The sequence below is a fragment of the Solanum stenotomum genome, chromosome 7 (assembly GCF_019186545.1).
Source record: "Solanum stenotomum isolate F172 chromosome 7, ASM1918654v1, whole genome shotgun sequence".
Classification (NCBI taxonomy): domain Eukaryota; kingdom Viridiplantae; phylum Streptophyta; class Magnoliopsida; order Solanales; family Solanaceae; genus Solanum; species Solanum stenotomum.
The window spans coordinates 30,788,134-30,807,302 of NC_064288.1; the positions used below are offsets into that span (position 1 = coordinate 30,788,134).

At 36.2% G+C, this 19,169-nt stretch overlaps 1 protein-coding gene across 2 annotated transcripts; it reads left to right on the top strand.

Moving 5' to 3' along the window:
- Positions 1–1,121: 1,121 nt before the first annotated feature.
- LOC125870240 (protein TIC110, chloroplastic) lies at positions 1,122–14,270 on the top strand. 2 transcript variants are annotated; one of them, XM_049550619.1, is made up of 15 exons: positions 1,122–1,751; positions 2,066–2,125; positions 2,773–2,896; positions 3,031–3,099; positions 3,197–3,295; positions 3,509–3,575; positions 4,240–4,304; positions 4,485–4,579; positions 4,752–4,879; positions 5,068–5,168; positions 9,930–10,146; positions 11,219–11,373; positions 12,529–12,654; positions 12,766–13,731; positions 13,827–14,270. In XM_049550619.1, exons 1-15 carry the CDS (start codon positions 1,252–1,254, stop codon positions 14,067–14,069), a joined length of 3,015 nt encoding a protein of 1,004 aa, XP_049406576.1. In that variant the 5' UTR covers positions 1,122–1,251; the 3' UTR covers positions 14,070–14,270. The 2 variants fall into 2 exon arrangements, with proteins under 2 accessions (XP_049406576.1, XP_049406577.1); XM_049550620.1 differs by having other exon boundaries at positions 1,123–1,751; positions 4,755–4,879.
- The last annotated feature ends 4,899 nt before the right edge of the window (positions 14,271–19,169 follow it).

Genomic DNA, 19,169 nt, shown 5'->3' on the forward strand with positions numbered 1-19,169 from the left:
AATTGTTCTTACTATTACAAATGAACTAAATTAATCTTCAAATTTCTTGATAAGGAATTCTCTACGATATATTATTCCATGTGGGATTCGACCCCGACTCTTCGTTGAGTTTTACTGACTACGATCACTCGCTCTTTTAATTGGTTTTGGATAGTGATTTGAGCGTTATCAATCTGCTACTATTGATTGGTGACTCTTCATAGTTCGAGAGCGAGAACATCACTAGCTTTATCATTTCTAATCTTTTTCAGTTTTCAGATATTATTAGTGACGTAGGGGTTCAATGTTTTAGTCACATTATGATTAGTAGAGGACTTGTCAGACATAGACAACGTTTCGCGTATTCCCTTATGTACTATGTTTGATATCTTTTATGTAATTAGCAGATTCACGACTTATATTGATTATATCTCTTGGATTGTCTTTTATTATGTCATACTTAGGTCAAGTGGTTTGTTTAAGGCCTTTTGGAGTCTTATTTGCCATGTCGTACATAGGGATACTTTGTGTTGTGACAATAATTTTATTTATTTTCTTGATTTTTCTTTTATATTTGTACTCGTAAAATTATTTAATAAATTAGCTTATAAATTTTATTATTTAGAGAGAGTTGTTTGTTGTCAAATAAATCCAATACAAATCAATGCAATTTTTGAAAATGTGAGTTATTTAACATTTACGAATTAAAAGACAAATATATCATCACATTACAGTTGCGATCTTAATTGTATGTATTATTTGTTGATATATATATGATTTTCTTATTATTATGTTGAACAATTTATAAAACTGCATACATATTAAAATTACAACTTTCAATTTTTATGAGTAAACGTATATGGTTTATTTAATTTTAATATCATTTATTGTCTTTTTGGTTTTAATAGTAGAGGGTCAATTTTTTTTAATTGAAAATTGATGTTTTGTGAGTGATCAATTTACTAAGATAACAATTCATTACCCTCAAGTGAAAAAATAGCAAACATGAGGACTCATTGTTCTTGTCCTAGCTAGTTAAAATGCGGCAAAAAATAATATTATGGTGCAATTATCGATCTTGACCCAATTACATAAAATAAATAATGCATTAGTAATACCTATATTATTCATGTTGTACCAATCGACCCTTCAGACCCCTATCCTCTTCTTCTTCCAAACTCTCTACGACTTGGTTAAACCCTATTTGAACATCATCTTGTCGTCTGAATTCTCCAACTAGTGTAGTTAGTAGAAGAAGAAGAGGTAGTAGATATGAACCCAACATCACTTCTCCTCCCTATCAATCAACCTCCTCCTGTCACCACTTTCCGCTCTCAATTTCTCAATCCTACACCTCTCCGTCTTACCCCTAAATTCTACCTAAAACGCCGCATTCAATCCACCGTCCTTTCATCTTCTTCTGTTCAGGACAAACCTACTTCCGTCAACCCAGATGTCTTTGGAGGTAAAAAGGAGCTTTCTTCTATTCAATCCCTTGTTGATGCCATGTCACCCCCCATAAGAATAGCCAGCTCCGCTTTGATATTTGCTGGTGCTATTGCTGCTGGATACGGACTTGGTCTCCGTTTTGGTGGCTCCCGGAATGCTGGGGTCGGTGGTGCTATTGCTTTTGGTGCTGCTGGTGCCGGTGCTGCTTATGCATTGAATTCTTGCGCTCCTGAAGTTGCTGCTATTAATTTGCATAACTATGTGGCTGATTTTGAGAACCCTGCTGCCTTGAACAAGGAAGATATTGAAGCAATTGCCAATAAGTTTGTCCACTCTGCACATTTGACTTTTTTTCGTTTAATATGTGTAATCACTTGAATTTGTGACTAATTAAATTAGTTTGGTGCAAATACCAAGTGTGAGTGTGAGTAAGTTCTTCTCCTCACGTATTTCTTCAATACTGCAATTCTTAAAGAGAAAGCTCTACTGCAGAGTCTTGGACCATTTGCTTTAATTCCATTTGGCTACATTATGAGCTTTCACACCCAACTTTCTCATACTTCTCTACCTTTTCTAGTTTCATCTACCTATTTTTTGTACATCTTTTCTTACCAATTTACTGCTTTTTTTCTTTTAGGTATGGTGTCAGCAAACAGAATGAGGCATTCAATGCGGAGCTACGAGATATATATTGCCGGTGAGTGCAAAATCAAGTACTGATTTGTTAACAACTTTATGGCTGACACGAAAGCTGCATTTATTACAATTTTTCAATGTAATATGATAATCTCTCTTTTTTCATTTTTGGTTTCTTCTGTTTCTTTTCCCCAACTCTTGAATGACAAATTTTTATTTTTATGAATTGCTTGCTTGGAATATTTTTTTTTTTTTTTTTACCCTTTGAAGCTTGTAGGATAAAGTATGGCTTTTGTCTTGCTACGTTCAAGCATATTTATCGTTCTTCCTTTCCCAAGATGTGGCCCAAAGGGTGTCAACTTTTGCAAATCAAAAGAAGAAGGAAGATATTGTCACCTTTCTGGAATTACAACTTCTTCCACATACTTTTCTATAGTATTTCTGTTCTTTATGACCCAGAAAGTGTCAAATTTGCTAAACTTGTCTTGGCATATTGACCAAGTTACATTTGAATGCAAAACTGTCCAACCTGTTGTGATACTTCTCTTGGACACCTAAAAGGAATCAAGCATAGTGTTTTTCTGATTCATTTATAGTGTTTATCTTGAATTTTAATGTTTTTGACTATTTTATCTACCGATGACAAGGAATGATGAACTTATTAGTTTATCTACTGTTGCTTATGCATCCAATTTTGTTTGTGTTCAGGTATGTATCTGCTGTCCTTCCTGCCAGTACTGAAGAACTTAGAGGTGATGAAGTTGATACAATAATCAAATTTAAGAATGCATTGGGAATTGATGATCCAGATGCAGCAGATATGCATATGGAGGTAACTTGAAGTATTCATCTGATTCTGTAACTCAGAATTATAAAACTTCTAGCTGTGGTTGGCTCAAAGTTAGAATGTTATGTTATTAAATAATTTACCAAGTGTTAAGAAAGTCTTACATGCTGATCTCTCAGATTGGTAGGCGAATCTTCAGACAAAGACTTGAAATGGGAGATCGTGATGGAGATATGGAGCAACGTCGGGTGGGTCATCTCTTCAAATAACTTCAGTTTCCAAAGACTACTGCCTTTAGTTATCGAATAACAACAAATGGAACTTGATCATTTTTGACTTCTCCAGGCATTTCAAAAGTTGATATATGTCTCAACTCTTGTATTTGGAGAAGCATCTGCTTTCCTTTTACCTTGGAAACGTGTTTTCAAGGTTACTGATGCCCAGGTAGCGGATTATTTTATCTCTCTCTCCCTTCTTCGTGGAATATTCAGATTGTGCAGTGGCATGCTCTGCTTGTGTGGTTTTAACATTTCTGTATTTTGATTGAGGTTTCTGTCATTTGTCTCTTTCCCTGTCCCCTTCATTTATGTAATTTTAGATTTCTATATAGTGTGACTCCCTGTGTCCTTTTACCCGTTTTAACATTTTTGCCATTAGGTTGATGTTGCTGTCAGGGACAATGCACAACGGTTGTATGCCTCCAAGCTTAAGTCTGTTGGGCGAGGTAAATTTTCTCTATTGATGCCTTTGAAGGCACTTTTACTTCTAATGTAATCTATTCATAGAAAACCATTTTACTAGTTTTCTTTTGCATCCCTAATAAAACTAATGCTCTTCCATAAACTTCCAAACTACTTGTCGATATTCTTGGGTTTGTTTTCTAAAAATTTTCATTCTCTATTGAACTGATTTTAATAGATCAGTATATGTGCTTAAATTTGGCTTTTTTGTGGTATGTGGTGCTTAATCCTGAACAAAGATGAATCATACCATGAGTCTCCGCATATGTGGCATGGGTTTAGTATGTTCTATTCATGCACTGAGAAGAGATTTTTTTGAAGTCTTTCTCTCACTTCAAATTTCACTGCGTTTAGTGATATATCCTGTTGGTTTATGGGTGGTTTTGAGAGCCTTCTGACGATAGCTCTTGAATCTGGACATCTCGTTGTTGCTTAGAGTAGAGGGAGTCTTTGTATGATTCCACCAATCTTATATGGAAAATGCTAATTCTTTCATTATCTTCACGAACTCCACTTTTAGTAGCATCTACCTTGAAATTCTATGTTATGGTGGTGTCAGGGTGATATCACTTGTTTTTTTCATAATCAATTCCTGCACTGCACTTCAGATGTTTTGCATGGTTGATTTAATTACTTGACCTGTTCCAGATATTGATGTGAACCAGCTGATCAGTTTGAGAGAAGCACAGCTTGCATATCGATTGTCCGACGAGGTGCCTAAAAAAATGATCATAATTCTACTTCATATCCCTGTAGAAATATATTTTTCTTATAGAAAAAGGAGATAAGATTGCTGTGAATTTGTTGCACAATATTCATGATTGAATTTACTTTGTCCATGTATTCTGTCATCAAATATATGCACAATCATGACCATTTCTTTCTGTTTGCAGCTTGCACATGAGATGTTTAAGGAGCATGCAAGAAATCTTGTTGAGGAAATCATATCAACTGCTGTTGGCATATTGAAGTCAAGGACAAGAGCAACGTAAGGTCTTTAAGTATATTTAACCTCTTAAAAAGGGAACTTCCATTTTAAAATTTTTAAGCAATTCTAGGTAATAGAAATCGGATTGCTCCTATAATTTCTAGCAAGACAGAATCTACCCTATTCTTTGCTTGTATCATTTGTTTAATGCAAACTGATTGGGGTCGTTTAGCAGGGAACCCACACGTGTCATTGAGGAACTTGATAAGGTATTGTCATATAATAATTTGTTAATCTCACTGAAGAACCATGCTGATGCTAGTCGTTTTGCTCCTGGCACTGGGCCAGTTTCCTTAGTAGGTATGTACGTCGATGATCTTGTCTGACTCTTTTTATAGAACTTGTTAGAAGTCGTGGGTTTCTATCAAGTCTTAAGTGAAATCCTTTCATGGAGCTCTTTTCTTTCAGCTGTTTGTTGTTTGTATCTCATTTTGTTAGCTGAAGTTAATTTTCCCTTTTCTTTGTTCTTTTTCTTCCTGCTGCTTCAGGAGGGGAGTATGATGGTGATAGGAAGATGGATGACCTAAAACTTCTCTACAGAGCATATGTTACAGATTCTTTGTCAAGTGGTCGGATGGAAGAAGACAAGGTAGGTGGCTTTAATTTCTCTCTCCTTCATTCCTTCTGCTTTTGTAGGTTTTTTGGAATTATTATTTTCTACTTGTCTGCCAAAATGGCAGGAAAATTTGAATTTCTCTCATGCATTTGTCAAACTAAGTTATGTTAAACATATATATGAATGGACTGGAAGTTAAAGGCACATACTCCTTTTCTCTTATCCTGCTTCAATATGTTATTCTGGTATGGGTAGAACAATAATGGGGATACTAGTAGATTTGTTTTTCCAATGGAAAATGGCTTGTCCCCACCCACTTTTGTCGATAACTGGACAGGAGTAGACACATATTCTTTTCTCTTTTCCAGCTTTTCTGTGGTTGAAATGCTGATATAGAAAGACCGGATGTCCCTCCATTTTTACTCCCATATCTTGTATCTTCTGTCCTCCTGTAATGATCCCTCTTTGTTCTATAATGAACTAGAAACAAAAAATGGACGATGTGGAGAAAACAAGCAGAATATTGTGGTTTTGGACCAAAATTATAAGTTGTTGAATCAAGAGTATTGGTATGACCTTAATGTTTTGGACACTAGAAACAGAAGGGGATGCCCTGGTACACTGTGCAAGCTGGTTCAAAGTAAGCTTTGACATTGCCAACTGAGATGCTTTTATTAATGTGCTCAATGAAATGGGTCTCAAGAGAAAATGGACCAGATGTCCTTTTTTTTTTTTCTTTTCTGATGAAGATAGATGTTATGTTAACAAGGCATCAAGTGGAGCAGAGTAGTTGCATAAGAGAGTCATGGTTAACTCCTGGGAACAAAAACTTCTTTTCTAAGTCAGGGAGTTAACCAGAAAGCAAAATCATGATCTCTAAACCATAATATGGGAGCTGATGAAATCTTAAAGGAAATTGTATCATTTAAAGGGGATAGATTGAGGACAAGATGGATTCATTTTTGCATAAGCACATTTAGGTTTTTTTGGTCAAAACCTTAAATATTTCATCCAGCCCAAAGTATCGAACTTTACAAAACTGCCAACCCATATGACTCAAGTCGGCTCGGCTCCCTTATACTCTTTCTATACAAATGACTATAAGCAGAACAATTTTTTACCAATGTAAAATTAACTTTGAGCAGTTAACAATAAGCTATACTGGGAAGTGTTAAGCTGTTCTGACTTTGCTAACCATTTGCTGTGTCTTTGTCCCTCTATATGCATCTGGACTACTATTTCTCGAAGCCTTTGTGTACACCTTGTGGTCTGGTTTCTGAATCTCCTGCCATTTCTCTCAGCCTATAGCTGGTATACTGCAGCAGCACGACAGAATCCCAACATTCCTGCTTGCGGTCTGCTATTGCTGATCCTTTGAGTTAGCCATTGAACTTCCTGATTCCAGTCGCCAATAGACCTAGTGTGATCCAACCATTTCACAAGAAATGGCCTTATGAATGCAGATATGGGCAATCAAAAAACAGGTGCTCGGGTGTCTCCTCCACTTGATCATTGCATAGTAAACAATCAGTGGACACTACTATTTCCCCATTTCTGCACTCTATCAACTGTTGACAGTTTCCTATGTAAAGCTAACCATAGTATGAACTGCTGCCTTGGATCTGACCTTGAACCAACACCAATTTACTCCATATGACTTTAGGGTGTTGTGGCAGGCAGATACCCCTTCTTGATACTATACTCCTTTGAGTCAATAAGTACTTGTAGCTTATTATGTAAGGTACTACAATAACCAACTCCTGGCATGAAAAATTTCCTCAATAATCAGCAGGCCTGTTTAGGAGTTCTCATTGTCTCCAAGTCATTGGCTTTTATATAGAATGTATGTGCCCACAACACCCATTGTTTGTCCTTCTGCTCTACTGGCTAGAGGAGCTTACATATTGCTGCATTGTTCCATGTAAGTATATCAATCACATTCAGCCCCCTGCTGTCTTGGGCTTACAGTCTGTCTCCCATGCAACCAAGGCCTATTTTGAGAAGTCATTGTTCCCTTCCATAAGAAAGTTCTACTCACTGTTGTAACCATAGTAATGATCTTCTTTGGTAACAGGAATATTTGGGACCAATATGTTTGCATTTGAAACAGCACACTCTTCACTTGCTGTAATCTACCACTGTAGGACAACAACTTGGAGGACCAACATTTGATTCTTGCTATCATTTTTTCAACTATAGGCAGACACTGTTGTAGTGAGAGCTTTCTGTTTGAATCTGAGAGTGGGACTCCCAAATACTTGAGTGGGAGCCCTCCTAATGATAAGTTCAACTCAACAATAATTCTCTTCTTAAATTTAGGAGGGACATCTAAAATAAATAAAGAACTTTTCTCCATATTGGCATGCAGGCCTGAGACCTCAGAGAAGTGTTTGAAGGTATTGAACAGTAGCTTAATAGAATCCTCATCTGCCCTACAACTCATTGAATATCATCAGCAAAGCATACATGAATAATACCCAATTTACCACATCTTCGATGGTAGTTGAACTGAGGTTGTGCTTCAGCTGTTGAAGTGTTTTGTGGAGTACTCCATGGCTAATACAAACAAATATGGGGACATGGGGTCCTCTTGTCTCAACCCTTTTTTTGCTTGGAACTGTGGAGTCAGACCACCATTAATCAGCAAGCAATACTGCACTGTGGTAACACATTCCAACACTAGATCCATTGTAGGGGCCCCGGCCCAAATTCCAGTAATACTATCCTCAGCAATGGCCATCTATTGAGTCATATGCTGTTCTAATGTTCACATTTACAGTACATCTAGGTGACACTCCTTTCTGAGAGTAGCCCTTGACCATCTCATGTGCAGTCAGTACATTATCTAAGATGTTTCTACCCTGGATGAAAGCTGACTAAGAAGGACTAACAATATAGTGCGCTACAGTTTTTAGTTTTGGCAGTCCGTAAATTGGCTATAAGCTTTTATACAGGGTAGTGCAGCAATCTATTGGCATGTTCTACATATGTTGGTGCAGTTACCTTAGGCACAAGTGTGACTGTGGTTGTGTTTACACCTTTCAACAATTTACCATTTTCAAAGAACTGTCACACTCCATTACTAACTTTCCTCCCTTATTATTTCCCAGTAAGTTTTAAAAAATTCTGCATTATAACCATCAATACCTGGGCTCTTGTCCACTGGCTGGTCCTTCCAGGCTTTCACTACATCCTGATAGTCACTGGTTGCAGTAGCTGTTGTTCAACTGTAAGGCAGGGGTCATCTTGAGCTGTGCATGACTATACAAGGCATGGTTGATGCATCTTGCCCCAACAAAGTTTGAAAGAACGGGAGAAACTCCTGTTGTATCTGTTCTAGATCAGTCAGCTTAGTCCCCTTAGTCCCCTGTTCTGTGTAAATAGAGGATATTTTGTTTCTTGGTTGCCTAGCTTTCAGGTGGACAAAGAAGTACTTGGAATTCCTTCTGCTTTAATACCCTTTCATTAAAACTTTCCCATTTCTCAAGTGTCTGCACTGGTTTCCTCTCTTCATTGATCAAGTCTTGGTTGAAGAGGTCTGTTGCCATTTCATCCTGCACCTCCGCCATTTCCTCCTGTACTTCCTGGAGTCTTTGCCTCAATTGGATCAATTTCTTTTCTATTGTTGAAAATTTCCGGCCTATCTGAAGATGAAGTAAGCTGAAGATGCGTCATATCCGGGCTAATCACTTCTTCCCAATACTTCTTCTGCCTACCTCTGCCTTTCCTCGTCCCCACTATATCCAACCTCTCGCATCTCCTCACTGGGGCACTTGCACATCTCCTCTTCACATGCCCTAAACCATCTCAGCCTCCCTTTCCTCATCCCACACATCCATTTCACCATGCTCATTTCCGCCACTTGCATTTTCTGTACATGAGAATTCTCGACTGGCCAACACTCTTCCCCTTACACTAACGCCGGTCTGACCGCTACTCTATAGAACTTACCTTTAAGTTTCAGTGGTACATTCTTATCGCACAAGACAACGGATGAAAGCCTCCACTGCATCTATATTGTACCAATACATTGTGTGACATAATCGTTGATATCCCCATTTCCTTGGATCAGAGACCCAAGATACTTAAATCTTGGGGACAGCTTGCATATCAAGTCTCACTTCCACGCCTGCCTCATGCGTCACATCACCCTTTGAACTATTGTGATCTTAAACATGCCATATCATTCCTAAAAATGGAGTGTTATTAAGGGTATAACTGTAATATTGAAATTTAGAACTTACGAAATATAGAAAGCAATTTTCTTTTTCATATAGACTAAAAAAGAGTGTAAAATATGTAAATGAAACAAAGAAATTAACTGATTTGGAGTAATTCAACCTTGTGGAATCTTGGTTTCTGGGCGTAGGTTGGTATAACTACAGATAACAATATCTGGTAATGCGATAATAGAGTTTGTTTAATAGCTGCAAGCAGATCAGTCTATGTTCTTCTAAGGCTCTTTGCATGCAAACCAGTCTATGTTCTTCATTATCACATTAAGGATTACAGTATACTTGTTTCGGGGAACAGATTTCTTATTGATGAGATGGTCTGTGGGTCTGTTTGGTCTTTAGACCAATACACTCGTAAGATTTGATCATATTGAATCCTTTCCTTTTTAATGAATATGCTCAATTGTTTTGCTTCCTAATGAGTTTCACTTATTTTACATGCCATGGAATCATCCAGATGCTGTAGCATTCTCTTGCATCTTCTCGAGGCCATTTGATTTGTTATTCTGTTTATCTTTAGTTATATGCCTCTTAACCTCAACTTTTCTTCTTCTTGTAGCTTGCTGCTTTGAACCAATTGAGAAATATATTTGGTTTGGGGAAACGAGAAGCAGATACAATCACATTGGATGTCACCTCAAAGGTATACCGTAAACGACTTGCTCAAGCTGTTACCAGTGGTGAATTAGAAGCGTTCGAGAGCAAAGCAGCCTATCTTCAAAATCTTTGTGAAGAATTGAATTTTGATCCACAAAAGGCTCTTGAGATTCATCAAGGTAATACGTGATAACGATGTGACTCATCTTCTAATGTAGATTGAGTGACATTTTCATGCTTAATTGTCTTATCTGGAGAGAGAAGACATTTGGAAGTAGTCGAGTTTTCAGTTGCACATGAGGGAGTGCTAACAAGAACTTGTTGAGGTTATCTGCTTGTTTTAGTTGGTTCCTCAGAGAGGAACAATACAAGTGAGGTTTTCAAGTACAAAATAACGACTCCAAATTTTGTTTTCTACTGTATTCCTAAAACCTCATCCTCTAGCAGTTCTTGAAATTTGAGGTTTTTCCTTTTCAGCATAGTTGCATAGAGTTGTTAGTTGCCCTCCTTTTGATAAAACCAGCGATTAGCTTTGCCGTGAAGCTGGAGTTGACAATAGGAGTGTTGTTTATAGCACCTTCAGTGTCATCAGTTTGCTTATCGGCTAATAGTAATTTGATTTTATAATTGAACTTCTTAAAGCTAGTTCTGTTGGGTTGAGCTCCCTGAGGTCTTAGGTTCAGTTGCCAGCAGAGACAAAACATAAGGTGATTTCTTCCCATCTGTTCTAGCCTTGGTGGACAGAGTTACTTGGTAACTGTTGCTGGTGGGAGGTGTCTAGTATCCATAGAATTAGTTGAGGTGCGCGCACACTGGTGCGGACACCACAGTAATCAAAAATAATAATAGTGTTTTTTTTTTGGAGTGTTGCAAGTGAGGATGCAAAACCTTAAGAGTGAGTGTAAGGTTATAGAACACTTAAGGGCAACAACCAAACAGGTAGGCCTGTGGAGGAAATCAGGGAATTGTTGAATGTCAATCCTAGTGGCATGTGAAAATCAGTGACCGCTTATATGTAGTATCTTGGATTCTGTGCTCCAGTTTAGTCGAGGTATTTTTACACTGAAAATGCCTTGTGCCATCTCGGTAATGCCTTGATGTGTCATCTTATGAACTGATTTTTTTTCCGGATCACATAAATAGGCAACATGAACTTTACTATGTGCCTAATGCACTTCTAAAGACAGCGGAAAGAAAAATCGTGATCTGTTGTGTTGTACTGAAAAGCTTGTCTTTGCCTTTCATTTTCAGAAATCTACAGGCAAAAGCTTCAGCAGCTTGTCGCTGATGGAGAACTTAGTGATGAGGACATGAAGGCATTGGAGCGCCTGCAGGTAATGCTTTGCGTTCCCAAGCAAACAGTTGAAGCTGCTCATGCAGATATCTGTGGCAGTTTGTTTGAAAAGGTAATTGTCACTCCTTTCTCTATAGATATTGCGTCATTGAGTTCATCTTATTATATGCAGCTGATTGGGCTGTAAAAAAATGAGGCAAATGATGTTGTGGATTAATAAAATAGTTTGTAGATAGTCTTTTCTCTTCTGTTAAACTGCTAAGTGGAGTTTGATATTTTGAGTGCTTGCAGTTGCCTTTAGGAATTTGCTGCCAACTCCATTTTAGTTACTATACGTACCTCTCCTTTACATTATGGTACATTACAATAAATTCCAGTACTATTTAGAATGTTGATAAAGAGACCTGCTTTGTGCTAGCTTTTAATTGAGGAGATATTTGCAAGTGCTTCTGTCATCCGCAAAGTTACATTTTATTCCCCCGATACTCTTATCACATGTGCTTCATAGCGCGTGAGAATTGAATAAATTGGGCCATAAATATTGGGAAAAAGCAGTTAGGAGGAAAGACTACTGTGCTTGTACCTTTTTTTCTTTCTTTTTTTTACTCCATAGGATCTCCCACATTTTTGCTCCCTTGGTAAAGTTGGAGGTTGCTTACCATCTGAGCAGCCCCCTCTTGTCTGCTTGCTTGTACCTTGCTTTTCTTCTGCCCCATAATTTTTGTTCACTTTGACCTTCAAATATGGAACTGCACTCTGTCAAATGCATTTCTTGTATTCATCTGTTCTATTTTAGAAAATCCTTGACCTTTTTATGTGGAATTACTTTAGATGTAGATAATTATGTTCTAATTTTTGTTGTAAAATATTATGTTACTTGATCTAAGTAGGGCTTGACCAAAGTGCAGTTTGACCTCTGAAAGTCAAATATGAAAAAAGATTACTGGATATTTCTCTAATTAATATCAGCACGTAATAAGCAGTTTGACACTTCCCTAATTTCCCGTAAATTGTTGCTTCGTTTTCAGAGAAGTGTGTTCTTCACTTCTCCTTTTCACTTCAATTGGACCTGGTCACTTTTTGCTTTTAGAAACACTGTTGAACAGTAATCACATTGTAAATAGCCACTTGAGAGATTTTGTATTTTAGATTGGGAGTTATAGTTTTCAATATTAAAGTGGATTGATTTCTTTCAACTTCTTACGGTGCACAAGGTATTGATTTTAATCTGACCCTTCCTCTCGATCAATACAAATATTGTTGGCAGGTGGTTAAGGAAGCAATTGCTTGTGGAATAGATGGTTATGATACTGAAACCAAGAATGCTGTGAGGAAGGCCGCATATGGTTTACGATTAACCAGGGAGGTTGCCATGACTATTGCTAGTAAAGCAGTAAGTATCAGGATGCTAATTCTGGTTTTTGGGTTGTAAAATTTCTTTGATTCCACTACGAGACATACCTCCAAATATTTCTAATTACATTCAATGGCTTCACAAACACAGGTCAGAAAGATTTTCATCACTTACATTCAGAGGGCCCGAGGAGCTGGGAGCCGCACTGAATCAGCCAAAGAACTGAAAAAAATGATAGCCTTTAATAGTTTTGTTGCGTCTCAACTAGTTGCAGACATCAAGGGTGAATCATCTGATACACCGCCAGAAGAGACTCGAGAAGAACAGATTCAACAAAACGAAGAGGAGGATGAGGAGTGGGAGTCCTTGCAATCACTAAGAAAAGTAAAACCCAGCAGGAACAATTTGAGAAAGGAAATCCAGACCGAGATTACTCTCAAGGACGATCTTCCGGAAAGAGAGAGAACAGAACTTTACAAGACATACTTGCTCTTCTGTCTAACTGGGCAAGTTACTAAAATTCCTTTTGGGGTCCAGATCACCACAAAGAAGGATGACTCTGAATATGTTTTTCTAAGTCAACTTGGTAGCATCCTTGGGTTGACTGATAGTGAGATTGTTGGAGTGCACCAAGGTTTAGCTGAGCAGGCTTTTAGGCAACAAGCAGAGGTGATCTTAGCTGATGGACAGATAACGAAGGCCAAAATGGTACAGCTGAATGAGTTGCAGAAGAATGTTGGCTTGCCACCACAGTATGCTCAGAATATAATAAAGAGCATCACAACAACAAAACTGGCGGCAGCCCTCGAGACTGCTGTTGGTCAGGGAAGGCTGAGCATTAAGGAGATTAGAGAATTGAAAGAGTCTTCAGTAGACATAAATACCATGATATCCGAAAGTTTACGTGAGAATCTTTTCAAAAAGACTCTGGCTGATATCTTCTCATCTGGTACTGGAGAGTTTGACGAAGAAGAGGTATATGAAAATATCCCAAAAGATCTTAATATAAATGTTGAGAAGGCCAAAAAAGTTGTTCATGAACTAGCTCGTAGCAGATTATCAAACTCACTTATTCAGGCCGTGTCACTTTTAAGGCAGAGAAATCATAAAGCATTGGTATGAATTTTATCTTAAGACGGCTGTTGGTTTTGCTTGAATCATGACATATATGTTGAAGTTTTAATGCTACTACTTCTGTCTGTGTTTTGTAGGTTTATTCTCTCAATGATTTGTTAGCTTGTGACAAGGCCGTTCCTGCAACCCCATTATCTTGGGAGGTACCAGAAGAACTGTCTGATCTGTTCATCGTATATTTGAAGAGTGATCCCCCACCAGAAAAGTTGTCCAGGTTACAGTATCTGTTAGGTATAAGTGATTCAACAGCAGAGACATTGAGAGCTGTGAAGGATAGAGAACTACCAAATGGGGCAGGGGAAGAGGAGTTTGTATTTTAATTCTGTCATAGCTACTGATAAATGTTTGTCAATTGTAGACGGGGAGAGGAGAGATGGTTGCAGGTATTTTTTGTTATTTAATGCAAGTGAGGTGTATCTTTTTGCAGTGCTTTTACGATGTGAGCTAGAAACATTGGGGTCTCATAGTGTTATTAGTTACTACCCGCGCGGGGTGAAGTACCATATTAAGCATACGGAGATCATTCAGTAATATTCATTTTCCTTTTTGATCTTGAACACCAATGAGTCTTTGTTGTCTTCAGTTTTTCGATATTTTGTCTAGTTTAATTATAACAGTTTTAGCTACATATGTGAAGAATTACAGAAATTTTTGTGGATATAGAGTTTGTCTTTTGGTGCTTATACCAAATTCAAGAATAGTTTATCCAATGGTGAATAGCTCTTATAAGCTTTAGGTTTTGAGGTAATGGCATTACAAATTTACAGTAAATTAAAGCACTAATAAACTACAATTGCGTAAAGTGGAGTGGAGCAGTAAATTCATTACTGATCATAGATATGTCGTCTTTTCCTTATAGTCATTTTGAAGAGCAATTTATGGTTGTGACGAAGTGACTTAACTCTTATGGTTGTGACGAAATTACTGCAGGTGTCAAATAGTAGCAACACAATTAATTAATTAATCATATAAATAAAAGCATGATTCCACTGTCTATTGTTGGCACAAAGATCAGATGATGAAAATAGTTGTAAAAGGGATCTATGGGGTAGTTGTTCAGGAATTAAAGAGTAGCCTTTTGTCTAAGGAGGCAATGCATGAATTATAAAAGGAATTTAAGGTGTAGTTATAGGTTCTCTAATTTTTTTTTGTTTTTTTTTAAAACAAAACTGAATTTTAAAGTTGGAATGAGAAAATAGATAAATGGTCACTTTGATCTTAAGATATGTGCCACATCATCCAAGTTCTAGGGAAGGGGTAAACTTAACGATAACTCTATATGCTTTGAAGCACACATACTATATAAGCCATTTTTCTTAGAGAACTCAGTAGATGCTGGACGTGTATAAGTACAACTAGACCCAATCAGCTGAGAAGGATTTCCAAAGCCAATCAAGAATATTAGAGAACCGGTTGCTGTAAGGATATACTATTAACCATGCGTTTTGATATATTATTATTATTGAACAATTGTTTATTTATTTATTCAATTCAATAAAGTGTTACATTTAATATATCAATTTGCCATATATGTGTCCTTAACTTATATAGTAGATGGTTTGGTGTATAGAGTTTAAACTTATACACATAAGATTAAATTATCGATTCTTATAAGTTAAAAATTATAGTTCACAATCGTAGATGAAAATTTGGACAAACCATCAGAAAGATTGTAGCACGAGATTAAATGTAATTTATCTTGATTATGAGAATGGTATAGTTCTAACTTCTTGTGCTAGTGCATTTTGTATGTATTGAACGGGACCGAGTAGAGATAAATGTTTTAGACCGACTGATAAAAACATATTCTCTAAATTGTTAAATGTACTTATATTCTTAATCTTGATATAATGATTATGATCTGTATATATTAATTATCATTTTGATTTATTAAAAGGTGTGATTCTGAGATGGGTCAATATGCATGGTAGATTGAATGATAATAATATATATTGGTGAAATAATTAGTTAGTTGATGAAATCCATATTGATGATACACCTTTTTTATGAGAAACTTATAAGTTTTCATGTGTAAACCCAGCTAGTAGATTTATGAATCTGACACATGAAATAAGTTAAGTATTTCTCTAAAGGAAATTAATTATTGAATTAAATTTGTCAGTAATTTAATTTATTGATTAGAACCTGTAATCTTAACATGGGGAATTATATAAGTGTTTAATGGTGAATTTCGAAATATAAATAGATGAGTGCAATTATGAATTTCTAGTGGAATCATTTGTAATTTATTATGGTAAGAATAATTCAAATTAATTATTTAGAATTATTTCCATAATAGGAAGCCTCAATAATTAATTCTGTGATTCCTCTAGTGCCCAATTTAACTAGAACTCAGAATCCTATTTTCTAGGGAAAAGAAAACGTGTGTTTCTTTTTCTTGATGAAAAATGACTCCTTTTTTGGACTGAGAAGAAATCTCTATAAGTAGGGATTTTTCTAATCTAGAAAGACAATTCACTTTTTTATGCGATACTTGCCCACCCAAGTATTGAGAGAGTTCAGTTATTAATTTGGAATCACTGCTGTAGAAGACCGTAGAGCTGGAGTCGGATTTACGTCAAGATATCTGCACACGCTTCAAGAGGTAATCCTGAGTTAATTTTCAGCATACTTTGTATGTGATATGTATTTGTGATTGTTGTCTATATTCATGTAAGATGTATGATTTTGGAATGCTTCCGTTGTGTATGCTATTTTCTAATAATTGGTATCAGAGCCATACTTGCATCTTTATAGATTATCTAAAATATGCTTATGTAAAGTTGTGTGTATGTTTTTTTGAATTCATTGAGCCGAATGGAAATCATTATAAACAATTCATTATTTTGTTTAATGAAACAAAAGAAAAGATAAAAGATTCAGACGCGGCAACTAATGTGCAGAAGTGCTCTTAATTCTTTTTGCATGCACATGTATATTGTTGACAGTTGTTACTTCGTTATTTTGTATTATTGATTGATAAAGAAAAAAAATTAGGGGAAAAGAGTGGCGGCTAAGCTACAAAACAAGAATTTTTCCTTTTGTTTTTTGTGCAAAATATATTAAAGTTGAGTGGTTTATTTGGTTAATGATAGTTGTGAGCAACTTTTGCACTTGTTTCAAAATCGTTTTATTATTAAAACAATTTTTTGGTTTAAGAGTAATGAACCAAAGGTGCATGTTTATTATTTGAAATTTTTGCTCCTTGCTATAGTGAACTATAGTTATGAACATATGCATGTAATTGTTTATGTGAGATAGTGTTCTTTAGTAAACTATAAGTCTTTGTTTTATCACTAAAAATATTTTGGTATTCCATGATAAGCAAGATTAAATAGTAATTAAGTATTAAGTTTATGTGTTGGCTTAGACCTTCCTCCACACCAGATGAATTTAATACAAGTCACTACGTATTTAATCACTAGTTTGATAATATGTATTAACTCTCCTAAACTAAGTAATAAATGATTGGATCAATGTAACTAGGGTTTGATTTTCACTTGACTTATATTAATAGTAGACTCTCCATATGAGTTAGGTCTGTATAAGTTTATGGAATAAATAATCAGTCATGATATATGTATATTGTATGAGTAGTTCTCCAATCCTATTGATTAGCTATTTAAGATGCATGAATGTATATGTATGTGGTGAGTTTGAATGTAACTATTCAATGTTTATATGACTGTTTGATTGATTTATTGTAACTATTCCTTTAATCTCAGATTCAATATGCATCTTTTTAATCCCATTAATACTATTTTGGGTCAAAATAAACTTGCGGGTTCTAACTATATTGATTGTAGGTGAAATCTTGACATCGTGTTAACTACTGAAGAGTATAAATTTGTACTCTATGAGGAATGCCCATTGAAACCAGATGCACAGTCTAGTGATGAGGATAAGGTAGCTTATCAAAATGGCGCAAAGTTGATGAGATAGCGCAGTGTTACATTATGGCTTCAATGTCAAATGTACTGCAACATCATCATCAAGCTATGTCATCTGCTTTTGAAATTCTGGAGAATCTGAAACAAATGTTTGGAGACTAGGGTCGATCAGCTAAGCAGACTACCATAATATCTCTCATGAACACTAAGATGGTTGAAGGCACTCTTGTTATAGACCATGTTTTGAAGATGATAGGTCTTCTGAATGAACTAGAGGTCTTGGGGGCTGAAATTGACAATGACTCCCAAATTGAGATGATATTGCAGTTTCTGCCTAACAGTTTTCAACAGTTTTTTCTAAATTATAATATGAATAAGATGAGTCTATCTTTGGCACAATTGTTGAATGAGCTGCAGGCGGCAGAGACACTTTTCAAAAACACAGACACCATCCATGGCACTAAATATTGAGAAAGGTTCTATTTCTAAACCGCAAGGTGGACAAAAGAAGAAGAAAAAGTCTCACAAAGCAAATGCAATTGCACCTCCAACTGGGGGCGTGAAAAAGCCTAAGGGCAAGTGTTTCCATTGCAAGATGTCAGGCCATTGGAAGACACATTTTCCAGTTTTCTTAGCCAAGAAGAAAAATAACCAAGGAAACTCACTTTAAGTTGTCGTTGAAACATTTTTAGCGGTTGTTTCTACCACTTCATGGTGTGTAGACTCAGGAGCCACTGATCATATCTGCACTACTTTGCAGGGGTTTCAAAAAATGCGCAAGCTGATTAAAGGTGAAGTTAGCATTTTTCAAGCTAGTTTAACAACTCCGGTTTTAGCATTAGGAAATATTACTTTTTAGTTTGATAGTGGTAGAGTTTTAATTTTAAAAGACGTTCTATATGCACCGTTGTTAGACGAAATTTAATTTCAGTTTCTAAAGTTTTGAGAGATGGTTATGATGTTAATTTTTTTGATAACGGTTGTGTTATTAGCTATAATAAACATTTTGTCTCTGCTGGTACGTTGATTGATGATCTTTTTATTATTAATGTCTCTTTAGAACTACAACAAACCGTAGAACTGAATAATGTTAACCTTTCAAGTAAAAGAAAACGTTCTTCTGATTTTAATGAGACTTATCTATGGCACTTGCATCTATGTCATATAAATCTAGATAGGATTTCAAGGTTGGTTCGAGATGGACCTTTAGGTTCATTAAAAGTGGAGGCACTACCATCATGTGAATCTTGTTTAGAAGAAAAAATGACTAAGAGACATTTCCCCTCAAAAGGAAACAGAGTCAATGATAAACTAGAGCTAATTCATTTTGATTTGTGTGGCCCGATGAACATTCAAGCGAGATTTGGGTATGAGTACTTCGTGACTTTCATTGATGACTACTTAAAATATGGATATATTTATTTGTTGCACCGTAAGTCTGAATGCTTTGAGAAATTCAAAGAGCTTAAGGTTGAAACGGAGAAATAACATGGAAAATATATCAAGTCATTACGATCTGATCGTGGTGGC

What these genes read in the sequence shown, in the direction of transcription:
- LOC125870240 (XM_049550619.1), top strand. Translation starts at nt 1,252, where the DNA reads ATGAACCCAACATCACTTCTCCTCCCTATCAATCAACCTCCTCCTGTC. An exon ending in CTACGAGATATATATTGCCG is followed by an intron (nt 2,126 to 2,772) that starts GTGAGTGCAAAA and finishes GTTTGTGTTCAG; the next exon opens with GTATGTATCTGCTGTCCTTC. An exon ending in AGAGAAATCATAAAGCATTG is followed by an intron (nt 13,732 to 13,826) that starts GTATGAATTTTA and finishes TGTGTTTTGTAG; the next exon opens with GTTTATTCTCTCAATGATTT.